At 39.0% G+C, this 13382-nt stretch overlaps 1 protein-coding gene across 1 annotated transcript; it reads left to right on the plus strand.

Moving 5' to 3' along the window:
• The first annotated feature begins 4295 nt into the window (after positions 1-4295).
• On the plus strand, positions 4296-13382 carry LOC113289803 (auxin response factor 6-like). The gene is made up of 14 exons (XM_026539180.1): positions 4296-5290; positions 6000-6109; positions 6738-6836; positions 6913-6969; positions 7061-7216; positions 7335-7419; positions 8407-8497; positions 8629-8793; positions 8892-9014; positions 9780-9855; positions 9987-10134; positions 10264-11933; positions 12307-12497; positions 12952-13382. The coding sequence occupies exons 1-14, from the start codon at positions 5248-5250 to the stop codon at positions 13142-13144; spliced, it is 3207 nt and encodes a 1068-aa protein (XP_026394965.1). The 5' UTR covers positions 4296-5247; the 3' UTR covers positions 13145-13382.

Here is a 13382-nt window from a genome sequence, read left to right on the forward strand (position 1 = left end):
TCCAATTCAGTTTTCAACCCATACCAATTTTTCTTTAGTATACCGTAATAAAACACTATTAATAAGGTAGGGTGCCCATGGTTCGGTTTTCAACGCATACCAAACCTGGTCTAGACTGATAAAAAATACCATAAAACCAGAGACCAAAAAATCCAGAAACCGAGAAACTCAAAAACCAAAATATCCATTCTAGATGGTTGGTTTTGGTTTGCCGTTACAAAAGAACCAAACAACCAGAAAAACATGAGAGTGAATTCAAAAAAAACCAATAAAAACCAGAATAATATGTAACCAACGCTCTATCATAATATAATACATATGAACTACAATAATTATACCCATAAACAAAGAAAATCAAAGCTAATATTGAATCATATAAATATATATTTTTTCATTAAGATATGATTTGCTTTAGTTTTTTTTTTAAATAGGATAATTTTGTTTACTTATAACAAATTGAATTTCATAATTAAATTTTTGATTTGAGTAAAAAAATCAAAACTATAATTGAAACCAGAAAAAACCGACGTGACGGTTTTGGATTCTAAATTATAAACCAAGCATGGCCTGGTTTGGTTTTTAAATTTTCATAAGAGATATTGGTTTGGTTCTTGGTTTTAGCACATAACCAAGCCAAACCGAACCACGTGAATCCCTATAATGAAGAGAGTTTGGATCTTATATAAACACCCAAACTCCATTTGGAAAATCATTTACTAAGAGAAATACCTCAAACAAGAATGTATTTTTCTTATAGATACTCTACCCACCTCTTTAACGGCTAGCGCACAATGTAAATTATTAGCCTCCCTCATACCTACTTTCAAGCAACATATCTTCCAATATTGAGAACAACTTCTCAACCCTTATCATGGTAAACTGGATTCCACAATACAACCTATGGATTCAATCCAAAGTCAACCTTTTAAGAAAATAACCAATATCATTGTCCTTTTTCCGATAATTGGGTTCATGAAAAAATATACCACCGCCCTTAATCGGTAGAAGTAAGAATTATAAGCATCCACCTTCCTCAGGATAAGACACCTGATAAGATCATCTGCCCACATGCATACTAAATATGGCAGATACACAACAACCTCGGGATATAAATGCCTAACCCTAGTATCATACACAAAAAAAATAATCTACGCACAATAACTTTCTTGTGAGCATTACCATGTCCGCCAAAAATTCAATTTTTCTTGTGGAAAACAATGAACGAAGGATTAACCACCTTCAACATCCTCAATAGAATCCACCTCACCACTACCAACTTTTGCCCAAACTGCAATATTGCACCAGAAATAGCGGTGCATCTTTTTACCCAATGCCATGTTTCCACGGCAGCTTGGCTTATCATTCTCACCCAATTTTCACCCACCCAAAATCATTCCCAATACATTTTTATACCCCCACCCCCAATTTCCCAAATTTTATAAGCAAAGGGCCTTACATATATCACCACCTCTTTTTGCTTCCTCATCTGGTCATTATGGCTAGCTAGAAATGGGCTCATCCATCGTCAAAAACAACAACCGACAAATATTGTGTGAATAACACCAGAACTACAACACTCGATGAACTACAATGATAATTTCAGCAAGTTGGGTCCCCTGATACTAGACTCGGTGAAGGTAAATATAGATGGAGAAGCTAGAGGACACCCTAGTCATGCTAGGGACGGGTTCATCTGCAGAGATTCCATGACAACGGTTATGACAGCTACAACACAACCTCTGGGTATCACCACCGCATTGATGGTGGAAACCTGGGTCATGCTGCTGGCGCTAAGAACGACAAAAGATAAACAATGGACCAAAATGTACTTCTAAAGCTTGGTTCATTTTATCAAAACCGTTCTTCAACCTCCTTGGTATAACTCCCCCTTGAAAAATCATTGATTACGAGATCTTACCATCCCATTTTTCCTAAACCAAATTATATTAGCCAACTCCATGGATACTAAAGTACCCTCGTGTAATTCCGTTATGCTTCAAAAAAGAAAAAGAAATAACTCCAGGGAGCTCTAAGGCTTACTCTAATGGAGACCCAATAAGCAACTTTCAACGCAAAAGGCGTTGTCTATTCCTCTGATTCCACCAAGCATTCATCAATTTTGTTGAGTGAGATAGAGAATCAACACTGGGACGCTTAATGGTTTGGCGTCCAGACAAATATTAAAACCACTATTTGCATCATCAGGTCTCGTTCTTCAGTTCAGTGTCGATCTTCGTCACTGTGGCTAGCCATAGATCGATGTTCGTCTATAAAGGGTTGAAAGCTTAGGACAAGGAAGAACACGACATCAAGTACGAGTTTTTGAAGATTTGAATAAGTTATGAAACCGAGATAAAATAGGGAAAAAGAAAGTTTGTTGCCGGTAAAGCAAGTTGTTGCCGTCAACTGCAAAGATAAATGGAGGAGATCAAGCTGAGACAAAGAGGATTACACGGGTTTGATTTGAAATCGAATTTGGACTCAATCTCCAAACAAATATTAAAACCATTATTTGCATCATCAGGTCTCGTTCTTCAGTTCAGTGTCGAGCTTCGTCATTGTGGCTAGCCATAGATCTATAGTCGTTTACAAAGGGGTTGGAAGCTCAGGACAAGGAACAACACGACATCAGGTACGAGTTTATGAATATTTGAATAAGTTCTGAAACCGAGATAAAATAGGGAAAAAAGAGAGTTTGTTTCCAGTAAAGAAAGTTGTTGTCGTCAACTGCAAAGATGAATGGAGGAGATCAAGACAGAGATTGAAGCCGAGACAAATAGGATTACATGGGTTTGATTTGGAATCGAATACTGAATAGCCGGCCGCAAGAACATCCGAAAAAAAAGATGCTTGCTACCATTGAAATAGATGATGAACGAAGAGATTAAAAGAGAGATTTAAGTTATGGAGGACTTAGGAGCCATGGGTTTGTGTTGAATGTTGAATGGGTCCAAAGAATATTTCAAAAGACGCCTAATGGTTTGACGTCGTATTTTCTATGACTTAGCGTTTTTTTTTTTTAATTAATCATGGATTCCCATAAGGCTTGATTGTTTAACTTGGGTGACTGGATGAACAAAAATGCCGATTCTTGAATCTCCACTAGACTAAGCCTAAGAGCTTCTTCCAATGGAATGTATGTGATGATAAATGTCTAAGTGCATATAGGATACACATTGATTTTCACTAAAATTCTTGTCTAACCCAATTTCTTAAATCAATGTGAAGATGACACGGCTTAATTTTTGTTAGACATTGTCAAGGTGAATCTCCACAGCTTAGTTTTAGACATTCACCTTGACAATGTCAAGCTATCCTAGTAAGCTTTTACTTAACTAAAATGAATTCCAATATATTAAATAACCATTTTTAGTTCTACTAAAATCTTAAAATTACTAAAAGTAAAATTTACATTTAATTAAAAAAATATCACAACTAACATCATTGGAGATGAATTATTTTTTTCCCCTAAATTTAAGTTAACACTGGAATAAGGATGTCTTGTTTGTGATTCCATCTAGGAAACACACACAACACCATTGGAGAAGCTCTAACTAAACATTCTTTCCTTAGAAGTTTGAGCTTGTTTATGGTCGGAGGCTCCGGCAAATTAGGCAGTGGGCACATTAGTCTTTTGGCCCAAATCATCCTTATAAATGATTAGTCTGTTTAATGTCCCTTTTCATTGGACTATTTCTAATTAGGCAAACTAACCAACTGGCAAATCTAATCTAGGACGTTCAGTTTACCAACCTAAATGAACAAAAACCACAAGAGACAGCACCTACGTTTTGGCGGCATGCTTCATAATGGGCCGTCCGAAACTGCAAATATCTACTCGTAACTAATTTATGGCAGTTAAATAGATTAGTAATTGTTCGAGTTTACAGCACTTTCCCTACGTTACTATCCAAGTGACCTGACACACAGTTAAATCGCATTATCTTGGTTCCTTCCTACCTCTTGCTAGAAAGGTGGCTTATTACACGGCAACATGCATCTAAGTCGACGTCCTTTAAAATTGTGTATCACTAAAAAGAGCAAAATTTTCTAAATAGACATGTAAAATGTGTCAGTAAGTCACTGTTTCTATCTATCTAAGGTGCCTCCGTGCTTCCTAAGTCTCATATACATTTGGAAAAACAAGCTATTCCCACGGCATTTATTACCATATACATTCAAAGGAGTCCACTTCAGTAAAACCTGATTATATCTCCAACAGTCACTCTCTCGCTCTCGCAATCACTATCTGAAAATTACATCACTTGAAGAATTGATCACTACTTCACAACTCAACCAGTAGTATAAAATTAAACTATTTCCTCTTTCTCTCATTCCTATTTTATTCTATTCTCTCTCTATATATAAAAATAGGAAGCTAAAAATAATGGCGGTTGTATTTATTGGTTATTAGACTAAGGAGAAAGAAGAAGAAGAGAAGAAACAGCAGCAGCAGCAGAAACAGTAGCAGTAAACAGTTGTCTTACTGTTGCTACCCAAAAGTTAGAAAAGAAGAAGAAGAAAAAACCTGAAAAAGGGGGCAACTTTTTCAGTACAAACTGTGTTTACTTCATTCTCCTTCTCCTCCTCCTCCTCATCCAAACCAGTCTTTGATTTGGAATTTGTGCTTCTTATAAATGCTCGGTTCATGACAAATACAAACGAATCTTGACTCACTTATTTTTCTCTGTCTTGGAAGTAGAGATCTGTAGTGTCTTCCAGGGTTTAAGATTCAAATCTTTCCTTATCTCTTTCCAAATCTTCATTTTTAAAGTCTTATACGTGGTTTGCACTTCAATGCTTCATCTTCCTGCTCTAAGTTATCTTCTTTAGGTTGAGATCTACATATTTCTTGGAAGTTCCCACAGCTTACATTCTTTTTAACTAACTTGGATTTGGTTGCTCTGAGATTCTGAGTTTGAAACCCTAACTTTACTGTACAAGAGGAGAAATGTGTTTGATTTTGGGTTGAAATATTTTGGATTTTAGGGTTTGGGGGTGGAAGAACAAACAGGTACGGATGAGGCTAAAAAGAAGGATTTCTTTTAGAGAAATGGGATTCGGATGAGTACTAGATATAATTGAAGATTTCTTTTTTTGGGGGGATTTAAGATTGTTATAAAGAGAAAAGTGAAGTCATGGTGGGGAATTTGGTGACGTTGAAGAGGACTTTTGGATTTGGGCATCAACTTGTCGACATTCTAAAATATTAGTAAGCAGATTTTGGTATAGACTGAGTTTTCAATAATGAGGCTGTCTTCTTCTGGATTAAATCAGCAGACTCAGGAAGGTAAGCCCCACAGATGTTGAAATCCATTTTTTTTTCTTTTTTGGCTATTTCAGTAAGATTTCTCTGACATTCTCACTCTCTTGCAGCAAATTGAGTTAAGTATGAGATCCCTGTTTTTGAACTTAGTTGTATGATTCATATTGTTTGAATGGACTGGTCCTCCACAATATTTAATTGCAGACGATTTAGTTTAATACTTATGGTTGTTGCTCAATTTTTGAGATTTAGGAAACCTCTGAAATTTTGACTCCTAATGAAAGACAAACTAGTTACAGAGAAGCGCAGCTCTGTTGTTTGGGGCTTTAGAAGTTTAAACCCTTGTTCTCAAAGGTGTGAAACCGATATCTGAAAACCTCTACTTTTATGGAGGCATGCCTTCCTTAGGAAGTAGCTTTGGTTAATTTAGATCATAATGTTCCACCATGGAGCCTTCAGGTAGCTTTGGCTTGGTCTGAAGGCTCTGACTTTAGTTTTGGTAGTCCTTCCATGAAGGGTGACATGGAGCCTTCAGGTAGCTTTGGCTTGGTCTGAAGGCCCTGACTTTGGTTTTTAGTCGGCTAGTATCATTTAACTTGTCCGACACATGCACTAATCATTTACCTGGTCAAGTATGTTTTTCTTTAAGGTTGCAAAACATTTTAGGAACCAATATCTGCAGGCGTCTTTATTTTGTGCCAATTTCTGAGGTTTGGATCATTTTACATAGCAGAAAAGAGATGTTTAAATTCTGAACTGTGGCATGCATGTGCGGGCCCACTTGTTTCTCTACCTGCTCTCGGAAGTCGCGTGGTCTACTTTCCTCAGGGTCACAGTGAACAGGTCAGTGTGCGACATCCTTCGAACAAATTCTAGATATAATATGATGCTTGTACTTTCTGCAGTTTATTGCTCCTGCAGTCAGATTCTGAAACCATACCATTACACCATATTGTGGTGGAGTTATGTGTTTTGCAGATTGAAGTTTCAATTTTTGTTAGTAAGATAAATTGATAGAGTAATCATTATATTAGTTGTTGTTATTATAATCGGGGAACACATGGTAAGAGCTATTTCTCATTTTATTTTGCGAGAAACATGGAAGCTCACTAGGTCCGTTCAAGTTTTAGCCGACATGATACCCCATGGAATTTCTTCTTGTAGATGCTTCATATGCGTTCTTTTCATACTTCGAAAGATTTTCCTTCTCGCATCTTTGTTTCTGCAACTGTTCTGGCGCTCAACAGTTTATGAATCTACCGGTCTTTCCTTCCTTGTTGTGTTCTTGATCAGGAATTTATAGCACTTACAGAAATATCATGTCAAAAACTGGTTTCTTATGAAATTTAAAATTTTCTTTTTAGGTCCTTTAGGATTGGTTTTTTCCCACTTATTCAACATATGACTCGGGTATATGCTATCATCATCGTTTTAAAAATCATAATCATAATCAGCCACATTGTTTGTGCAGGTCGCGGCATCAACAAACAAGGAAGTTGATGCTCATATCCCAAATTACCCGAATTTGTCTCCACAACTGATTTGTCTGCTACATAATGTGACTATGCATGTACGGATCCCGCTCTGTCATTTTGTCTCAGTATTATAAGCTGCAGTTTTTGGTCTCACAATTTGTTGAATTCCAGGCAGATGTGGAGACGGATGAAGTATATGCGCAAATGACCTTGCAACCGTTGAGTCCGGTAGTCCATTTCCACATGCAGTTTTCATGGTTGTTTGCATGTCAGTTTCATTTTTTTCAATTTGTGTAATGTTTTCTATTTATTTTTGTAGCAAGAGCAAAAAGATGCTTATTTACCTGCAGACATGGGTACTGCAAACAAACAGCCAACAAACTATTTCTGTAAAACATTGACCGCAAGTGATACTAGTACTCATGGTGGTTTCTCTGTTCCTCGACGGGCAGCCGAAAAAGTCTTTCCTCCACTCGTATGACACTATTTCTTATCTGTAATTTCATCCATTTAGGACTCTTCACATATTTAATCTACATACACTTTGTGTTATTGCATTGTACCATTTATTGCTTTTATTTTTTGTGCTTCAGGACTTCTCCCAGCAACCTCCTGCGCAAGAGTTGATTGCTAGGGATCTTCACGATAATGAGTGGAAGTTCAGGCATATTTTTCGCGGTATGATTCAGTGTAGTAAACATAAAATAGCTAATATTAAGAATCACAAACTCCAGCTCTATCAATGTACAATTGCAGAAAACCAAATATAAGTGTCGAATATTGTCAATTTGCAAGGTTCCATACGTTGCCAGTAACCTATTAAGGGATATGATTTTACATGTGTGGAAAAACAGTATGTAATCCTGTTAGTATCTCTAGACAACTCAAAATTCAGAATATGAAGAGGAAATATCAACCATTAAATTCTTAGTCTGTTCAGTTGCAAAGCAGTTGGTTGCTGATCAGTACATGCCATTTTAATCAGAGGTTGCAAAACGATGAGTTACCAGGCTTCTGTGCCAGTGTTGTAAACGGAAACAGTAGCCAGATTTCTAATGTCGCATCAGGATGACATGAAAGTTGATGCATGCTCTGCGCAGGCGGCTTGTCTTGCATTGAGCCTCAGGCACATACCCCAGTGTGTCCTGAAAACACGCTATACGTGTTCTCTAGATGCCACTTTTAATGTGGTTTAGGTCTAAGCTTTGTGCTTCTCATTAGGCATACTCTTGTTGTACCAGTAGGCTAGCTTTTTGAGATGCCACTACCGTCAGAAGCTTTAAACATTTAGATTTTTAAATGAAACTCAAACATAGTTACCGGATAAGATGGGAAAATGGAAATTTGTTGATCCAGCAAGAAGAAATGTCTGCATCTGGTAAAGGAAGAATTCTTTCTTTACTCTTTAACATTAAGTGTGCAAGATTAGTACTATTCTAGGTAGTAACATCTAAAGATGGTAAAAAGTTGCTAACTGGTTGTGTCTTCCATGTTATGGATGATGTTTGTGTTGGGCTACATGTATTGGAGGATATAACTTTGTGAGTGCTTGCTGATCTGTTCATGTTTCTGATGTGCTTGTTTAGGTTAGTTCAAGTCTCTATACCTTAGAAGCTTGAACTTTTGAGCTTATTAGGTTTTATATTCGATGTGTTTGCTCTGCAGGTCAGCCAAAAAGGCATCTCCTTACTACAGGGTGGAGTGTTTTTGTAAGTGCGAAAAGACTTGTTGCGGGTGACTCTGTTCTCTTTATTTGGTAGGAGCATTCAGAGTACATCTATTCTAGCTTTCTTATGCATCATCCTCTCTTCATTCATTTACTTCTTTATATTATTTCCTAGACTGAATAATACATCAGTTGATCTTCAAGCATTCTGTTCTCACCAGGAACGAAAAGAATCAGTTATTCCTGGGGATCCGGCGTGCTCACAGGCCACAGACTGTGATGCCATCTTCGGTTTTATCAAGTGATAGCATGCACATAGGGCTCCTAGCTGCAGCAGCTCATGCAGCTGCTACAAATAGTCGATTCACTATATTTTATAACCCAAGGTGGCTTTCTGTGAATAATAAACTCAGCAGATTGTAGTTTTATTTTATTACTACTATCGCATCCTTAGTTTTGAAATGAATTTTTATTTTGCTTTCAGGGCCAGTCCTTCAGAATTTGTCATACCTCTGACCAGGTTTGCAAAAGCTGTCTATCACACCCGAGTTTCTGTTGGGATGCGCTTTCGGATGCTTTTTGAGACGGAAGAGTCAAGCGTTCGACGGTATATTCCATATGCTAAGTTTGTTTGGTTCACTTTAAGGTATCCATAGTGCACAGGGTCGTCAGTATTTCCTAATGGGTATGGAAATATCAGGCAACAATATATGTTCCTGTCAAAGAAATCTCCTCGGCCAAGTAGCATCTTAGTAATTAATACTATAGTAAAATGCCATGCCAGCCGAATGAATCTGCACTAGTGAGCTATCTTGACCGATGTTGCAGCATCTTTGAGTAGCAACATTTAAGACTTTTTTGAATTGATTTGAGTTTCTCTGCAGCATCAGTTGTAAACCAAACCTGGGGTTGTCTTGTGTCTTTCTACACTAAGAAAGCACAGGAAAGAAAAAAATGTCTTTGGTCTATCTTCCAATTATTTGGCTTTATTAAGCTGGCTGTTTCTTTGGAATAGGACAAGCTTTTACTGTTCAGCAAGTTGCTGACTTGTATATCGAAGGTATTCATAGATTATTGTCTGTATGTTCATGAGACATCTTTTCTCTTTTGAGTGAAGGTTTTTGGATTTTTGGTATGATGGGTGGTTCCATTATCTTTTTTTTTTTGTGTGTGTGCAAATCTAAGATGAGAAATGACATCACTGTGCAGCAACTACTGAGTTGACTTGGATATAACTAATTGTTTTTTTAGCTGATGCGAATTCATTCATAATTGTGTACACTTCTTTGTTTATCTTGTTTTTTTGGATATAACTAATGTCAATCTGTCTCTATAAACAACCTTCTGCTAACACAGTTGTGTTAGTGTCCAGATATATGGGTACAATTACTGGCGTAAGTGACTTGGATACTGTTCGTTGGCCAAACTCGCATTGGCGGTCTGTGAAGGTTTGTTCTAAGCGATTCTTGCAGTAAATAATCAGATGGAACTCGTGCTTGATATCTTTTCATATTCCAACTACTTTTCTTATCCCAGTATCACGTGCCAACAAATCCCTGATTGCTCCTTAATTATGCAGGTTGGTTGGGATGAGTCCACTGCAGGGGAGAGACAACCAAGAGTATCTCTCTGGGAGATTGAACCGTTAACAACATTCCCAATGTATCCGTCCCCATTTCCTCTCAGGCTTAAGCGGCCATGGCCATCAGGGATACCTCCTTTCCATGGTATGCTTGCGTATAGATGCTTGAGGCGTGATATGCTACTATTATCACTTCAATTTCCTGTGATTATGTATAAACTTTACTTTGTTATACATCACAAAGGAGAGTTTATCAATGTCTCCTTTGATTCAGGTAAAGATGATGATCTGGGTGTTAGTTCTCCACTCATGTGGCTCCAAGGAGATAGTGGGGACAGGGCACTTCAGTCTCTAAACTTCCAGGGCCTTGGACCGTGGATGCAGCAACCACGGCTTGATGCGTCCATGCTTGGTCTGCAACCTGATATGTACCAAGCAATGGCTGCTGCAGCACTTCAAGAAATGAGGACCGTTGATGCTTGTAAACAAGGCCCAACATCCCTTCTCCAATTCCCGCAGCCTCAGAATGTTTCCAGCATTTCTGATATCATGCAGACGCAAAGATTGCCACAAAGTCAAACTCAAAATTCCTTTCTTCAAGGCATTCACGGTGGCCAGACCCAGATTCAGGCACAAGGACATGCTCAGGCTCAGGCTCCAGCTCAGCCTCAGGCACAACTGCAGTCTCTGACTCAGGCCCAGATTCAGGCTCTGGCTCAGGCTCAGGTGCAAGCCTTTACTCAGGCTCAGGTACAGGCCCTGACTCAGGCTCAGGGGCAGGCCTTGATCCAGGCTCAGTCTCAGGCTCAAGCTCAAGCTCAAGCTCAGTCTCAAGCACACGCACATGCTCAAGCTCAAGCTCAGTCTCAAGCACACGCGCAGGCCCAAGCTCAAGCTCAGTCTCAAGCACACGCACAGGCCCAAGCTCAAGCTCAAGGTCAATCCCAGTCTCAGGCTCAATCTCAGCCTCAAGCACAGTCCCAGTCCCAGTCACATTCCCAATCCCAATCTCAACCCCAGTCCCAATCGCACTCTCAATCTCCATCTCGGGCAAAGGCGCAAACTCAAGTACAAGTTCAGTCTCAAGTTCATGCACAGGCACAGGCTCAGGCACATGCACAGTCTCAGGTTCATTCGCAGGCTCAGCTCCATGCACAGGCACAGCTTCTCCATCAACAACTGAAGCAACGGCATTCGTTCAATGATCAACAGTTTCATCAGCTTCAACTACAGCATCAGCAGCAAATTTCGGATCAGCAGCATCAACAGCAGCAGAATCCAAATAACGCCTCTGCCCTTTCTCAGATGCCGTCAGCGTCTCTTTCTCCTACTGCATCTCTACAAACCATCTCATCGCACCGCCAGCAAAATTTTGCCGATTCCAGTGGAGTCCCTGCAAGCACTTCTGCTGTTTCTCCACTGCATAGTCTTCTAGGTTCATACTCTCAGGAAGAAGCGTCTCATCTGCTTAACCTGCCTAGAACGAGTCCTCTAGTTTCTTCTGGTGGCTGGCCATCCAAGCGACCCGCAGTTGAGTCTCTGCACCCTTCTGCTGCAGCAGTTCAGAATGGTCTATCCCATGTTGACCAGTTGGAGCCACGACAATCAAATGAGTCCCAAAATTCCATTTCGTTGCCACCATTTCCTGGTAGAGAATGCTCGGTAGACCAAGAGGGTGGCAGAGATCCACATAATCATACTCTATTTGGGATTAATATAGATTCCGCATCACTTCTAATGCAAAATGAGATGCCTAACCTAAGAGTAATCAGTGGCGGTGAGACTGATTCAACAACATCGCCCTTTGCTGCTTCTAATTTTCTCGGTTCCGCAGGCGCTGATTTCCCGATTAATCCTACTTCCAGTTGTTTAGATGAATCCGGCTTTCTGCAATCTCCGGATAATGTGGGGCAAGTGAATCCACCAACTAGAACCTTTGTAAAGGTTAGTACATCTTGCATCTTTTATATTTTGTTGGACGGAAGACAAGTACATGAACTATATAATACGGTTGAATTTTCCCTTTTGTCATTTTAATTCGCACCAAACAGGTATCACTGATTTGCTAGTGTATTCATCTCTGATATATAGGTAGAGGTCAGATTTAGCACAGTTTACCCTGTTGTCACGATCTTGCTTATAAAATCTCTCTTGTTTTCTCTTTTTTTTTGTTAACATATTTTCTCTTCTGTTTCGTTTAGATTTTTCCTTCTTTTTCTTTTTATTCTAATCATTAACTTATGTTGGGACTGACTACTTTGACTAGTAAAAATCTTTCACATATGTTGTTAGCTGATGTGGATAATTCTGGTTGCAGGTTCACAAATCAGGGTCCTTTGGGAGGTCTTTGGACATTTCAAAGTTCAGCAACTATCATGACCTTCGTGGTGAGCTTGCTCGAATGTTTGGCCTTGAAGGCCAGTTGGAAGACCCTTTGAGATCAGGCTGGCAGCTTGTATTTGTTGACCGGGAGAATGATGTTCTTCTTCTTGGCGACGACCCCTGGCAGTAAGATTCTTTTTCTCTCAGACCTACTCTTTTTACGTGTGAAGTTATCACTTGCTAAGCTACTTGAGCAGATCCAACACGGATCAGTTTATAGGATGTCTACACTTAGATTGTAGGGCATATGCTGCATATCACTAATCATGATCTTACTTGTTTGTATGGAAAATGATTAATTTTTTTTTTGTCATTCATCTTTTATGATACGGGGCATTGCATCAGCATGACATTGTTAATGACTGTCTTGACATTAACAAGTTGTGTCGCATTGCTTCTGATATGATCTGTTGTTGCAATTGTTCCAAAACCTAGAGTTAAGTACTCTTCTGATATAAGCTGTTGATATCACATCTCTGCTTGTCCTTCATCTTCTCAATTAAGTGATAAGTGATGCTGGTTATCAGATGGTTGATTTTGAGCTCCTCATTGATAATAGTGAATACTGTTTTTCGTTCAGGGAGTTTGTAAACAATGTGTGGTGTATAAAGATACTCTCGCCACAAGAGGTTCAGCAGATGGGCAATCAAGACCTAGAGGTATTGAACTCGGTTCAAAGGCTTTCAGGCGGCGGCAGCAGCAGCTGTGATGACGATTATGTCAACCATCAGGACTCGAGAAATCTGACTAATGGGATTGCGCTTGATTATTAAACACAATGTTCAAGAAAGATCAGTGGAAGACTTACGGTAATGCACCATCAAGTTGATGCCTATTCTGTACCTCTCTTATATAGGTTACCTATTAATCCATCTTAAAATGCTTTTATCTGTAAGATCTAGCCGCAACATTACTGTAATTGTAATACGATAATACCTTGTTCCAGCATGTGCTTCATGCGATGAATATAAATCCAAGTATTTGTCGGGAAAAAACTTCTCATTTTTTCTT

This window comes from Papaver somniferum, chromosome 6 (genome assembly GCF_003573695.1).
Source record: "Papaver somniferum cultivar HN1 chromosome 6, ASM357369v1, whole genome shotgun sequence".
Taxonomy (NCBI): domain Eukaryota; kingdom Viridiplantae; phylum Streptophyta; class Magnoliopsida; order Ranunculales; family Papaveraceae; genus Papaver; species Papaver somniferum.

Excerpts from the sequence above, each read along its gene's own strand:
- LOC113289803 (XM_026539180.1), top strand. The coding sequence starts at position 5,248 with ATGAGGCTGTCTTCTTCTGGATTAAATCAGCAGACTCAGGAAG. Across the intron at positions 5,291-5,999 it reads AAATCAGCAGACTCAGGAAG|AAAAGAGATGTTTAAATTCT; the intron begins GTAAGCCCCACA and ends TTTACATAGCAG. Across the intron at positions 7,420-8,406 it reads GTTCAGGCATATTTTTCGCG|GTCAGCCAAAAAGGCATCTC; the intron begins GTATGATTCAGT and ends TTTGCTCTGCAG.